This window comes from Phyllosticta citriasiana (genome assembly GCF_038021145.1).
Source record: "Phyllosticta citriasiana strain CBS 120426 chromosome Unknown IWZ02scaffold_1, whole genome shotgun sequence".
Lineage (NCBI taxonomy): Eukaryota > Fungi > Ascomycota > Dothideomycetes > Botryosphaeriales > Phyllostictaceae > Phyllosticta > Phyllosticta citriasiana.
The window spans coordinates 763,228-777,853 of NW_027117278.1; the positions used below are offsets into that span (position 1 = coordinate 763,228).

The 14,626-nt window shown below is 54.2% G+C and overlaps 3 protein-coding genes across 3 annotated transcripts; all 3 read right to left on the minus strand.

Moving 5' to 3' along the window:
- Window positions 1-56: 56 nt before the first annotated feature.
- IWZ02DRAFT_8775 (uncharacterized protein) lies at window positions 57-1,226 on the minus strand. Its single transcript, XM_066771354.1, has one exon. It carries the CDS (start codon window positions 998-1,000, stop codon window positions 92-94), a length of 909 nt encoding a protein of 302 aa, XP_066626905.1. The 5' UTR covers window positions 1,001-1,226; the 3' UTR covers window positions 57-91.
- Window positions 1,227-7,757, minus strand: IWZ02DRAFT_8783 (tRNA-splicing endonuclease-like protein). Its single transcript, XM_066771358.1, has 3 exons — window positions 7,560-7,757; window positions 3,608-7,483; window positions 1,227-3,557 (listed from the first exon to the last, which is right to left on the minus strand). Exons 1-3 carry the CDS (start codon window positions 7,586-7,588, stop codon window positions 1,454-1,456), a joined length of 6,009 nt encoding a protein of 2,002 aa, XP_066626906.1. The 5' UTR covers window positions 7,589-7,757; the 3' UTR covers window positions 1,227-1,453.
- A 1,335-nt stretch (window positions 7,758-9,092) lies between these two features.
- On the minus strand, window positions 9,093-13,777 carry IWZ02DRAFT_369153 (phospholipid-translocating P-type ATPase; the record flags this gene model as incomplete). The annotated part of the gene is made up of 3 exons (XM_066764412.1): window positions 9,093-10,020; window positions 10,096-13,253; window positions 13,319-13,777. 3 exons carry the CDS (start codon window positions 13,775-13,777, stop codon window positions 9,093-9,095), a joined length of 4,545 nt encoding a protein of 1,514 aa, XP_066626907.1.
- Between the last annotated feature and the right edge of the window lie 849 nt (window positions 13,778-14,626).

Sequence of the window (14,626 nt, forward strand, 5' to 3'; positions counted from 1 at the left end):
TGTCGGATGTCTCCATGGATGAGGTGCGTGCGTGCTTGCGACGTCACATGGGGGCAGACCCGATCTCGCATCGCATCGCCAGTATCCTTGCTCATGTTGGCCGCAAGCTGACATGCAGCCGCAGCAGCAGACGACGTCCTTCCTGTCCTCGTCGTCGTCGTCGGCTGTTGGCGATCCGTCCATCCGCATGCCAGCCACATGGGAGGTCAAATGGGCCATGATCGCTCGGAAAACCGAACAAGCGCAGGCACAGACGCAGAGAGTTCAAGGTACGGAAAGCCATTCGTTGACGTGTGACAGGAAACGGCTCGCTTCCGGTTTTGTCGAGAGAGCGACGACGACGTGCCGTCTGTTGGTCTGGATGGATACACAAACTGTCTCCGGCCCCCACGCGCTCAACCCCGCGACTTTCTCCCTCCCGCACGCTCGCACGCACGCCAAGCTGAGATGTTTGTGTGTGGTGCTGTGGCTGCTGAGAGGAGGCGAGCCGCGGTAGAAAGGCGTCGTCGACGGTGGTGGCCAAACAGGAAAAACTCCGAGAGACGGCTTGCGAGGCTCCCCACTGCGTTCGTCGAGGGAACTCGGAAGATTGGATTGGGAATGTGCAAGTCTTCTTCTGTCGCCGTTTGGGCAGCGCCAAGGCACCGCTGAAGTGGAGGAAAATGGTTGGTTGCGGAGAAGAGACAGACCGCCGTTCTAGCTTGCAGCTGTTGTGTCCAGGAGAGGTACCCACGGCAGAGATGGGGGCGCGTGGCAGAGAGACTTCGGCCTTGGTAATGGACACGGCAGCTACATACCTGCCGTTGTTTGTCTCCTCGTCCCAACGAGAGCCTCGACTGCGTGGAAGAGATGGGCCCTCGAGCCTCAATGGGGTTGGCTGTGAGCCGACTCGGAAGTCTTCTGATGGATGACTCGATGTCCCTTTGATCCGGTCCTCATTTCCTTCAAGCATCGTTGCGCACTTACTGGATGGCTCTGCTTTGCTCTCACTTGCATCCATCCCACACTTACTCCGTCACACAGGCATGCACGCACGGCTGTCTTCCCAGCTCACCAAAAAGGCTCTACCTACTGCCATACTTGACTCACCCTGACCAGCCTCCTTCCAAATACCGTACCCATAGATAGGGTTATTTCTATTCCCAAATTTTGATGCTCATCGCTCCCATCCATCCTCTCCCGCCAGACATTCCCGTGCGGGCAAGAGAGATTAAAAGCTAGCCAGTCCTGACTAGGAGCCAGCTGACCCTTCAGCCATTCATTCGCCTGTGTCCCCCCCTTTGCCCAATGCAAACAATAGACTAGGGAAAGGGAAAAGGGACGTCTTTTCTGTCTTTTGAAAGAGACAAGAGAAAACGCCATGGAGATGCAATGGAGGTCAAGTCGGTGGCAGGAGTACCACTCCAACCGTCAAGTAATTTCCCCTTCACTTCATGACCATCATCAAACTCATCTACCTCTTCTTCCTGGCGGTCGGCATCAACGGATCCGCCTTCTTCCGCTTGGCCGGCACCAGACGGGGCTTGGGCGGACCCGACGGGGCCGCGGCCGAAGGTGGCGCTCCTTCGCGCGCAGCGATGCTAGCACCGCCTTGTCCGGCGGCAGCAGCAGTTGCTCCGTTGCTTGCGGGAGCGGCGGCGGCAGGCCTCGCGCCAGCCGGAGTGCCGGGACGAGAGGCCGAGGCTGAGGCGGAAGCAGGGCGCGACGACCCCGGTGCGCTGTTGTTGTTCCTGTTGTTGCTGCTGCGATCTTCCATCTTGACGTCACCGTCGGCGTCTTCGTCTTCATCGCTGTCGGACTCTTGCTCTGCTCCGTCGCCAAAGTAGTCGGCCCAGGGGTCGTCGTCTTTGGCTGCTGGTTTTGGAGCAGGTTTGCTGGGCTCAGTCTTGATTGCGACCTTACTTTCCGCGGGCTCCATCTTAATCTCTTGCTTGACGACCGGCTCCTCGTTTTTGATAGTAGTGCCGTTACTGGCACCAGCCGCAGGGCCCATGTAGCCTTCTTTGGGGGCTGGGAAAGCCGTCGAGTGCTGCCTCAACATGCCCATCAAATCACCCTGCGTGTACCGGTCCCTCTTTTGCGCATCCTCAACGAGTTTCCGCCAGAATTCGCCTCTGATCAGACTCTGTGAGTTGCCCAGCACCCAGAGTGAGCTCTTTGCACGCGTGAGACCGACGTTCATGCGGCGAATGTCCTGCAAGAAACCAATACCACCGGCTGGGCTGGCTCGGACACAGCTAAAGATGATGACCTCGCTTTCTCTGCCCTGGTACGCGTCGGTCGTGTTGAACTCGACATTCTCAAAGACGCCCTGGCCGTACTTGCGTGAGAAGCGGTCTTTGAGCTCGCGGAGCTGGCTCTTGTATGGCGTGATGATGCCAATCTTGCCCTTGAAGTCGTATCCATTTTGATAATCATCCATGAGCCGGTTGTACAAGTGCATGGCGACTTCAATCTCAGCAACGTTGATGAGCGAGTGGCCCTTGGGAGCTGCTTGATGTTGGCCCTGCACGTCGAAGAAGCGATACGGAGCAAGCAGAGCGCTCTTGTGCCAAGGCCGCACTCTCAAGCCTGCCATGTCGGGTCCATCCAACAGGCGGCCGTCATAGAAGGTCTGGCTGGGGAACCAGCTGATCTCGGGATGCATACGGTATTGCGTGTCCAGAAGATGCACGTCGTCGGGATGGTTCATTTGCATGCGCACAAATAGAGACTGTTCGTACTGAAACCGCGCAGCCTCCTTCGAGAAGACTGTCGGCGGCAACTGCTTGGGGTCGCCGACGAGAATGGCCTTTTGGCATCCGTACTTGAGCGGAATCAGGGCGCTCATCTCAACACACTGTGCTGCCTCGTCAACAACGACCGTCTCGAACTCAATGTTCAAGTTCTGGAACATTTCGTGGCCAGAACCGCTGAGCGTGGCGCAAATGACGTGAGCCTCGTCCAAGATCTTTTGTTGCGTCCGTTTCCTGTCGAGCTCGTTCTGGCGGGACATGTTGTTTTCGTTGTCCTTGGCACCATCAATCTGTGCGCCGAGCTGGGTTTTGGCGCGGCGAAGAGCATCAAACTCATCCTTGAGTTCTACACCGGCCTGGCCCTTGGTTTCGCCAGAATCAAGCTTCTCGCGCGCCTCTCTGAGCTTTTCCGAAATCTTCTGATGCTCGGCCATGAGCTTACTCGTCTCTTCTCGAGCATCATTCTTCTGCGTCGGGTTAACATTGAGGCTCTTGTTAACGAGCTCGTCCAATGTGACGTCCTTTACGTTGGCATTCATAGCATCGCTACGACCCAGACGGACCACTGAGATTTTCTTGTGATTACCGCCTGTTGTCTTGACGCCTTCCTTGAAACGCATGACCAGTTCGTCGACAGCTGCGTTACTGGGAGCGCAGACAAGCAGCTTCTTCGGTGCCGGTTGATTGTTGCGAGCCTGCATCGGGTTCATGCCAGACGGCATGGGCTTGTTGATTACGGTTGCATTTGCAGACTTCAAGCTGTCCGTAAGCAGTGCGCCAACAATAGCAACAATGGTCTTGGTCTTTCCAGAACCAGGAGGACTATCTAGCAGTCAGCACACATCACCAAGCATCGAACAGTCAAAACTCACCCCTGAATCAGCGTAAAGGCATCATTGTCGACGGCGCTCTTGACCGCCTTGGCCTGCGCCGGATTGAGATTGTAATTCGTGACCAGCGGATCCAGTTGCTTCTCATTGTACTTGAGCAGCGGGCTAGGCTTCGCCTTAATTATCTCGTCGCACAGATCATAGTACTGGAGGCCATTCAGAGCTCCATACTCTCTTTCGAGAGGCGTGATGCTCTGGATCTTGACGCCATACACAGTTGCATTCGGCACCAGGTGCTGGATCAATGGCCCGTGCGTTATCCGGTACAAGACCTCCAGATGCGCCTTTTTCCGCGTGATGCGGAACACGCGGGCAAGACAGTGCGGAGCGTCACGGGTCGTGACTGGCTGTGGCGCCTTGGACAGGAGGCAAATGTCGCCTTCCGAAATGTTGAGGTCGCGGTTTGTGGCATGGTCCAAATTTGTGCTCAGTTCAATAAAGGCGTCAACATTCCCGCGATTGACCACCTTGACATTGTAGGGCTTGAAAGTGCCCTCCTCGCGCGCCTTCACAAACCCCTGCCACGCCTCCAGGGTCAACAAAGGCATGAAGGTATTTTGGTAGTCCATTGGCGACATGAACTTGTTTGGCACCTTGCTGTAAATGTCCGTTCGCGATTTTGGCGGAAAGTCGCCGTCGTGGAAATAATCCCACGAAAGGATGGTCTTATGTAGAGAAGACAAGTCAGGGGCCAGTCGCGCACGCATGTCCTTGAAGGAACGCACAACCCTCTTCTTCTTGACAGGACCTTGTGCCATCAGCGGAAGCTTTGCTTTTGGCTTCGGGACCTTGACAGAGGGACCAAACAGCTCAGCGTCAATCTCATCCTCGTCAGAGTCCTCACTCTCACTGGACGAGACCATGACGCCGTCGCCCTTGATACTATGGTCTTTGCCAACAACACCAATGCCCTTGGTGCCAGTGCCGGCCTCAGCACCCAGAAGCGGAATGTTCTTCTTGACACGACGAACTGCCTCGGCGTTCGCCTTTCTCATGGCCTCCTTTTCAAGCTCGCGTTGTCTCATAAATTCACTCCTGTCCGGCTTCACCGGCTGGGGAGCAGGCTGGACCTTCTTCTTGGGCAGAATCGACGCTTGGCGGTTTCTGGCCTCCTGCGCAGCCTTCCATGCTTGCGCCGCCTGAGTATTCTGAGAGATTTGTCTCTGCAGAGTGCTTTCTGAGTCTTCAGCCTCCGAGCTACCCGGCGTAGCAGACTTGGGTGGGCCACTTTTGGCCCACGTCGCCAAAGTCCCCTGCTTTGCTTTGGCTGAGATCTTGTCCTCCTTTTTCAATTGCTCACCCGTGTGAGCCTCGAGAGCTCTCTCAAGCTGCGCTTGCTGCTGAGGGCTGAGCTTTGTCCGTATGACACCTTCAATGATCTCCTTGATGAAGAGTTTGGCGTTTTTCGTAATGTCGATTTCGACATCTCGCAATTGGCCGAGCATTTTACAGGTCAAAGCAACCGCCTTGGTAATGAGGTACTCATCGCGAAGACGCAAGAATTGGATCATGTGGTCCATGGTGATTTGCGGAAGCTTCAACAACTTTCTGAGGTTATTCTGCGCCGACTGCCCATCTCGATCCTGGCCTTGGTTGAGTGCAGCAGCGAAATGAGCGTATTTATCGTACAATACGTCGACGAAATCCATGGTGTCTCGGCAAAAGTTCATCATTCTTTCCTTGTCGTAGCCCTTGTAGCTCCAGTTCTCAGTATTCTTGAAGATTGTGATGAGGACGTTCCACATGGCGAACCAGACACGCTCAGCAGCTTCCTTTTGCTGAGCGTCCAAGTCCTTGGTGCGGAGAAATCCGTCTTCGGGGCTGCAGAGTGTGTCAATTAGGTCGGTGCACAGCTTAAGAGAGCTGGGCATTGGAGCAAAAACGTTTCTCATAGAGATTCTCCTGAGAGACGATTCGATGGCCTTTATGGAATTGTGGAAGAAGGCGGTGATCAAGTGAGACAGGGCATCTCGGCGGTCGCTTTTGCAGCTGACCACTTTGAGAATCTCAACGGATGCTTGACGAGGCTCCGCTTCAGAGGAAAACAAGTGCACAATGACCGAACGAGCAGATTCGGAATCATCAAAGAGCTTGTCCAGGTCTTCAGGATTGAATTCTGACACACGCTCGAGGACGTTTGTGACGGCCTTTGATATGGTGCAAAAGGCATTGTTCCACCAGATCTTGCCCTTGGACATGGGTACACCGGCCTTGGTGAAGAAGATCTCCATGCCGACAAGTTGACTGGCACCCATCAAAGCTGCTGTTGACAGATCAATGTCACCAGGATTGATAGCTTCGACGACCTGGTCCCAGATGGAAGAAATGTCGGGCTCCAGGACATGATGAAGCTGTTCGTCCCGAACCAGAATCTCTCGATCCACGTCCAGCGATAGACAGTCGAGTGATAGGGTGTATTGGATGACACCTGTACCGAGCGTCACAAGCTGCGGTTGTTGAAGGCTCGCAGATACCCGGATAGTCGCAAGTATGTCTTCAATGTGGACTTTGATAAAGTCCATCATGTCAAGGACTGTTGCATGTCCAACAAAAGTAGAACGAGTATTGCCCTCGTTCAGCCTTTGCAAAGCTTGCAAGAGGACTCGCAGTCCAAGCTCATAGCAGTAAGTTCTGGATGCCTTGGAATACTTGTCCCGCTGGAATCTAGTCAGAAGCTGGTCCACCAGGGAGCGACAAGCAGGCGTCTGATTGGAAGGCTTGATAGAGGCGAAGAATGGCTTGACCCAGCCAAATATCTCATCCAACGGATGTGATCCCGACGCATCTTGCTTTCCAGCGCGAAGCAGAATCTGCTCCAAGGTGTGATTGTTCAGGATTTGTTCAATGACTGTGACTGGCGAGATGGCCCCCATGGCATCCCAAAAGTCAACAGGGGACTTTTCTAGAATCAGCTGCACAGTCGAAATCAAATCGTTGAAGCCGGAAAAGTTGAACCGAAAATGTTCCAGCGTGAGCTTGCAAATATCAATGTCAATGGCACGCAGCGAGTGCGTGATCAAGTCCTTGTTCAACTTGTTCACGATGATCCTAGCACCTTGCCAGAAGGATGGAAGAAAGTCTGCGTCCAAGCATGTGAGTTGGACACGCTTCAGAGCGTCGAAGAGGGGCGTGTGCACGACGGCCGCAAACTCTTGCTTCGTTGGCGGCCGCTTGAAATTCTTCCAAGAGACGCTCGCCCACATGAAGCGCTCGTTGGATGTGCTGAAGAGAAATCGCGTCATGGCGGTGGTGTAGACGCCTAGCCTTAGTCGCTTCTTGGTTTGGACCAGGGCAAAAGGCTCATCAAAGTGTTCCCGCATAATCGTCTCATTCTTCAGCATTGCATCGCAGCTGAGGGATTCAAAAAGGGCCAGCTGCCCTTCTTGATCCAGCACGCCGATACCACGTTTCTCTGGTGGAGTACATCTCAGTCTCTGAGCAGCTACGTCCAGCTCAGCAGTGATGCGCTCCACGTTGATCAAGTCAAACGTTTCCATGAAACTCTCGACCTCTTCGGTATCATATTCCTCCTCCAGCTTGTGTTTCAATTCACCTCTTGAATTGTGGTAGACTCTGATGCAAACGTCGCAGGCTGACATGTTGAGCTTGAGGCGGTCCTTCAGCCAAGTTTGATACGGTGCGGCGTCCGGGCCATTGAATGCGAAAATTGGTAAGCAGTCAAGGACAAGGTTCTTCTTGGCATTTGCCTGCTCAATTTTAGACAGGCGATCCTTCCTTGCGTCTTCGGTCTCGGAGTCGAGGAAGAAATAGACATCTTCGTCGTAGTAATATCCGTCCGGGTCATCGGGACTGCGCGGGCAAAAGAGGTGTTCGTCTTCAGCAAGATCTTGCAGCTCCCTGGCACAGTCTTTGTGTCAATGAAGTCCTGAGAGGAGTGGCATCAGGTTTGTATCATCCCACAGCATCAACATACCTGAGCTTACTCACGAGCACCTCACCCATTGTGATTCTCTATCGCGCCAGTGCAGCCGGTGACGCTTATTTTTGGAGCAGTAGAAAGAGCGTGGGCACTGGCACTTATTTTCGTCAAGAGAGAGCAGAGGCCGGTTATATCATCATCGCCTTGGCTTGAGCTACTTCTAAACGAGTGTCCGGGGAGCAGCACCAGGCTTGAGGCTGACGGACCCAGTGCTGCAAGTGATGGTTGCAAAGGATCGGGTTTTCCACGACCAGAAGGAGTTGAAGCACTCTGATTCGTTTGTAAGTGACAGAGACAATGGTGTCTTGGGTATGGCGGGTGAGCAAGGTCGGGACCGTGGAAAGTTGCGGGTTGAGAGCAGATGTTGCGCGAGTGCAAGCGATCGATGCAGGCGTCGTCGGCGGGCACAGGATTTGCTGGAGAGAGGATTGATCAAGTAGATGAGAAGAAGATGCCTGCAGGAGTCAGGATTGTGCTGAGAGGTGTGCAACAGCACAGGGTGACGGGCGTTTGCTGCAGAGGTACGAAGGAAGTGAAGTGTGTGCACTGCGGCCGAGGCAACCCTGCCGAAATGCGCGCCCGGAATCGCGGAGTTTCGCGTCGCAGGCGCGCCAAGGAAACTCCGATCACGACGCTCGGACCTCGCTTGGAATAGTCCGCACGGCCCTTTTGCCAGGGTCCACCAACACCTCTACCCAGACGTCCACTCGGAACAATGTGTCAACAGGAAATGATGATGTTACGGCTGCCATGACTTGTCAGTGTGGTCTACCAACCAGATAATGTCATTTTCCGACAGTACTCTGGAACAGCGGGAAATTCACAGGACTTTTCCAGGATCTTCACGTCCGCGCATTTCAAACAGTGTCCAAGCCAAGTCATCAATTGATCCCTTCTTCCAGAGTCAACTCTACTCGCTAACATATTCTTCTGCTAAACCCATGGCAGCCGAAACTCGTGGCGGTCAAACCCAGATGAAGTAGCGCTTTTGTGCCGTCTATGCAACCGACCGTCACACGAGCAGGCGCCAAACTACCGACTTGACCATAGAGACTGCAGAGACAGGAAAAATGTCGGAGCCATGTGAAGCCCAGGAGACTGCAAAGAGACTGATCAAGACAAGGTAGATGAACAAAGGGAGTGGTGCTGCACCATAGAGATACGAGAGCAAAGGAACCTGGAAAACCGACTTTGATGGCGCAGCATACCGCCAACAAGAGAGGACCTCAATAGGAAGAGGAAAAGCAAAGTATTGAAAAGCCGAATTGGAGGCCCGTCAAACCCTGGTATACGCTTCAACGCCGTGCTCTACATGGTATTTGTCTCTTGAGCGGATCCCAATGACAAAGCGAAAAAAAAAAAAAAAAGAAGCAGACCCTAATCAAAAAATCCGTAGAGAAAAAAGAAAACTCCGTCCCATGGATGTGTCTTTGGCAAACAAGGAACAAAATTCTTCGACGTTCGACATGCTGGAGAAGAAGTCATGCTGGCATTATGTACGGCGCTTTTGAACAGCGGGCAGGCGCGTTATCGGGCCACGCCGATCTCGCTTTCGTCGGCCTCTGGGCAGTCGTAGAAGGATTGACTGCTTTCCAGCCTCGAGAGACGTGCCGCCGAGGTAAAGTCCTGGCTCGCCTCGAAGCTCGTGCGCAGTCGATCCATAGATTGCCGTGCACGATCAAATGACGGCCGCGTCCGTTCCATGGACGCCCTGCTGCTGTCTCGGTGGTTATAGACAGGGAGCGTGTTATCCGGCCACGAGTATCTCGGGCCCGTGTAGTTGGTGCTGTCGCTCCCGTTCTGACTCCGCGGGTTGTGCGTTGTCGCGGTGGGGGCGACGGAGGGCGGATAGATTGGCCGCTCGTCGTCGGCACCACGAAAGCTAGACGTCGCGTTACGCTCTGGTTTCCCGATTTTTGAAACGTCAGACGAGGACAGAGAATTTACCTTCTCTGGCTCAGCTGGAGGGGGCGGTGGGATGAAGGTGTCCGTGTTTTTCAAGTAGTCGAATTTTCCCTGAACAACCTGCTCCCGGATGATGTCAACGTCCAGAGGGTAGTAGATCTTTTGGATCGACTTGACCACGAATCTGGGCAGGAGACACATGACAGTGATCACAAAGATTGCCGCCCAAAAACTCAGCTGGCCGTACGTTTGCGCTGCCGCCTTGTAGAAGGTGAATCCGGCCGTGAACGAGGTGTAGATGCCCGTCCAGGTCCAGATCAGAAGAATACTGATGGCCACAATCAGTAGCATAAGCCAGTCCCAACGGTACGTGTTCATCAGCATGTAAATGTTGACGACGATGACTGCAGTGGTGGCAATATAAATACCCATACGCTTGGTGTCTGCGACATCCAACCCGTTGGAGCTGTTGAAGGTGGCGGGCGAAAACATCATGTAAACCATGAAGAAAACTATGAGAGACTGGTAGAGACCGTCGATCATGTAGCCCCTGCTCGTTGTTAGTCAAAAGCATTGGGCTCGGAGAGGAAAACATAGGAAATTAAAAAAAAAAAAAAAAACTTACCAAAACTTGGTTGGTGTCCATTCTAGACGCTCGATACCTCTCCGGTACAGCTGCGGAACTGCCAGGGAGACCTTGTCATCAACATCCTGATCAAGCACACCCATCAAAATGACGGGCAACGAGGTGAAGGCCAAGTTGTACATGATGATGTACGTGTAGTCAAAGATGTAGGCGCAGTCGAAGTTGTCGTAAATCTGATACCAGAAAAGAGCAAAGGTCCACACCAGATTCTTGTAGAAGAAGTTGGCAATTGTCTCCGCCAGGCGGCGATACGACCAACGACCGTGGACAAGTACCAGTCTCGTGAGGAAACGAAATTGACCAATGGCAAAATCCGAAGACATGACGGCCTGTCGACCTTCCTCACCGGCGATACCGACACCAACATGAGCCTCTTGAATCATGGCCACGTCGTTGGCACCGTCACCAATGGAAAGGGTAAGACAATCCAAGCCATTCTTAACCATTTCAACCACTGCCGCCTTCTGGCTCGGGCTTACACGGCAGCAGAGGACGGATCGACATTGTTTGCAGAGAAGCAGAAACTTTTGCTTCAACGAATCGTCAAGAACCAGCTTCAAGGAATCTCCATCGATGACGATGGCGTGAGTCGGGTCCGGAGGCTCATGGTTGGTTTGCGCAGCCTTGAGTTCTTCATCTGAGCCGGTCATGCCAAAGGTAGCGAGGTGCTTGTCGAGTTCTCTCTCTGCGGTTTCAACGCTCTCGTCGTCGACCTTGAGCACGATGAGGTCCATGTCGTTGTCCAAAAGGTTGCAAGAGAAACCAATGTTGATGGCCGTTTCGACCTTGTCACCAGTCAAGACCCAGAGCTTGATGCCGGCCCTTCCGAGCAGAGCAATAGCGTCCGGAACACCTTCTTGCAGACGGTCTTCGATAGCAGTGCCTCCCAAGAGCCAGAGGTCGCGTTCAATGGAATCCGAAACCTCTTCAAGCTTGTCTTCACGGTCTGCGACAGCGGCAGCGGCGAGATCGTGGCGCTTGTTCCATTCCTGGTACTCCTCTTCCGAAATTTCCTTTTGCGCGATGCACAGAGTGCGCAGACCCTCACGAGCAAACATCTCGAGGTGTTCGGCCGTGGATTTGCGCAACTGTTGTTGCTCACCCTTCCTGAGTCGGGAGTAGATGATGCTGTCGGCTCCCTTGCAAAACAACATGATTTTACCATCAGGCATGCGCATAATGGCGCTCATGCGCTTGCGTGACGAGTTGAACTCGAGCGTGTTGAGGATTTGATATCGGCGTTCATCGCCCATGACGTTGACAACCAAGCTGTCATCCTCACGGCCCAATACCGTAAAGCCAACATCGCGAGCGGTCGCGACGAGAGCAGCTTCGTCGGGGGACTGCGCCTTGAATTCAATCTTGGGGGGGTTTCCCGGAGTTCTCTCGGTGATGACAGTGTGACAGAGGGCCAAGGCCAGCATGAATTGCTCGTTAGCTTGTTTCTGCTCCTCGCCGGCCTCCCCGCCCACGTCGGCGACGAAATCGGGTGCCACAAATGTCACCTCGTCGTCGCGCAGATAGGGGTTGTTGTGTTGCGCGCGGATCATATCCAACATTCTTGACCGGTCCTGTTCAATCTGCGCACGTGCCCGAGCCGCCTCTTGCTCTACGTTGACTCCTTGTCTCCGTTGCAAACCAGCCTGAGCCTCGGTATACGCTTCGCCATATGGAACGCCGTTGATGGTGCATTTTTTGAACTCCATGACGTTTTGGGTAAGTGTGCCGGTTTTGTCCGAGAAGATGTATTCGATTTGGCCAACGTCGTCAGAAATGTTCCAGGATTTTGGCGTACACGGGTAGTCGAGCTTTTCGTAGTACATGCCGACGTCGTTGTAGATGAAAATGGCCTGGGCAGTCCGAATGATTTCCAATGTAATGTAGAGTGAAATGGGTACCAAGTTCTGGAACAAAATGACGGCTGCCCAAAACGTGATGAAGCCGTCGAGCGCCGGGGAGCCGCCGTAAGAACCGAATTCGAAAAAGTCCAGCGAATTTCCACCTTCGGCCCAAGTAACTCCCTGGACGATTCCGGCAACAAGACACATGAAGAAGAGGATTATAAAGTTGTAAATGACGTTCCAATTGAGGTCCTTGGAAATCTTGGCGCGCTTGCTGGGCGTGATACCGGAGTTGAGCATGATTTTGGATTCTTCTCCGGTGAACATGACCACTCCGAGGACCCACTCCGTGTTTCGCAAGCTGCAGCCCCTAAGGAGCATGTTGTTGATGCTCACAGGCTCAGCCATTAGGGCTCCGGGGTCATTTGGATCTTGCGGGTCGCGCTGTCTCCAGCGTAGGACTCCAGAATAGGCATACAGATTGGCGTGAGGAGGTTCGCTCTCAATGGCAAACTCGACTTGTTCGCAGTGCCGCGCGTGAACCACCTTGCGGCCAGCGTGCAGCGCCTGCCGTACCTTCAGATTAGTCTCACCGTCCAAGTTCTTGGTCTCGACGTAGCATGCTCCATCCGGGTCGGATGTCGCAAGGACGACAATGTCGGCAGGGATCGGTTCCTCGTTGTACAGGCGCACAAAATCTCCAACTTGAACGTTTTTCCAACTGTCTTTTTTGAACCTTGCTTTTCCGGGTCCCCTTTTGAAGGGATTCAACACGCTACCGTAGAATCTTTGTGGCGGCTCGAATGCGACCTTTTCTCCAGAAGGACCGGGCTTGATTGCTTCGTGAGTGACGGTGTCTATTCCGGTCGAGTCGTGCACCCCGTGGACGGGCTCCATGGGGATGACGTCGCCTTCGTTGCGAGCCATGTAAGAGTTGCGGTGAGACATGAAGGACGCACGCTTAGTGTCCAGAGAAGGTCGTTCGTCCATGGCCCTTTCGGCGTAGTTTTTACCCTTGTCTTCGTTCTTCTCTTTTCGCTGCATCCACATTTTCCACAGAAAGGTAACGGCGCGGGTGTTGGCCTTTTTGAATCTGCGCCATGCTGAAATGTGGTCCTCGGCCGTGTTGACATTATCAAAATCGACAAGCCTGTGCACCGGAGCGTTGTTAAGTTCGTTGTCGAGGACAGTTCTTCTCCAGTCCTCAATTCCATCTTTCACGGCGGTAACGACAAGGATTACGATTAGAGGAACAGCGTTCAAGGCCGGATTTGAGGCGCCGAAGATGGAAAAGGCCTAACGTGTCAAGGAGTCAGCAGCTGCGTAAGCACGCCAGCGGTGGTGAGGGGGATTGGACTTACGCCGAGAATAATAATGAAGGCAAAGTAGACGTTGGCAATGTTGTGAAATTGGAAATAGAGGTTTTTGGGTATGAAGGAGAGTGGAGTGTATTTGGCGGTGCGGATCTTGTTGCGCACGTAGGTGACCTTGGGGTGGCCTTCGTCGTCCCTGGCTTCCGGGGGCAGCGGGACGTTGAAGTAGACGGTCCTCCCTGGCTCGGCATCTTCGCTGCCTGACGAGTCGGAGGTGGTGTTTTCTTCGCTGGGCGGGCGGCCGTGCTCTTTTGAGGCGTCATCGCTATCTTCCGGGTCCTCTCTCTTCTCGTTGTGATGGGACAGACTGAGGCGCTTTTGCAGACGACCGAGGACTGATTGGCGCTTCTTGTCGCCCTGGGCGCCGGGCACGCGGTTCGTCGCCCAACGTATTCGCTTGACGGGATTAGAGACCTCGCTGTCCTTTTGGACGTGTTGGACGGCCATTGTTGTTGCAGCGAGGCCGAGCGAGCGGGTCCGGATGACGAGGAGCTGGGCGATCAGCCGGCCTCAGCCGGAGGAGATGGTTCGGTGCGCAAACTGGCGAGCGGCGCGGATGCAGCGTAGCGCTCAGAATCAGGGAGCGAACCGGGAGGGGGTCAGAAGAGGGGGAGGGGAGATGTAGCGAACGGCGTTGATGCAGAGGTTGCGTGTCGAGGAGTTATGGAGGCGCGCGCAGCGACGGCGGCGGCGGCGGCGGAAGTAGATTAGGCGGGAATTAAGGCCGGCGGTTGGTGTCAGCACGCAGAGCGAGGAATATCTCTCGAGGGCGGCCGGTGCAAGGTCGGCGGGACGCGTTTTCGGCGGGATGGGATGGGGATTGGCGGCGGCGACGTCAACAAAAACGGAGGAAAAGAGGGATGGAAGGATGGATGGATGGATGGATGGACGGATGAGAGGAGAAGAGAAGAGGAGGGTCGTCTCTACTAGTCAAGCAGTGGGTGCAGTGCAGTTGAGTCGAGAGGCGCAAGCCGGGGGCGGACAGGCCGGGACTTGACGCAGTAGGTCAGCGCCCGCAAAACGATGATGCCGAACTCCGGCCCTCGCGGCACGCACAAGCAGCGGGCTTGCAGGCTGGGCCCTTTGTGTTTTGTACGCGCTTTATTACTTTTTTGCTTCCCGACGGCCTTGAAACCAGGCAGCTCCTTGCTGCGCCGTCGAGCGAGCTACGTGGAGTTTTGGCGACTTTTGAGCCTCAGGGATGCTTCGCACTCGTCAGTTGTGTAGCTGCAGTGGGTCCCGCCGTGTCAGGTACTGGTGCTAGCCGTCAATCACGCTGGGTGTTTCCTCCAGATT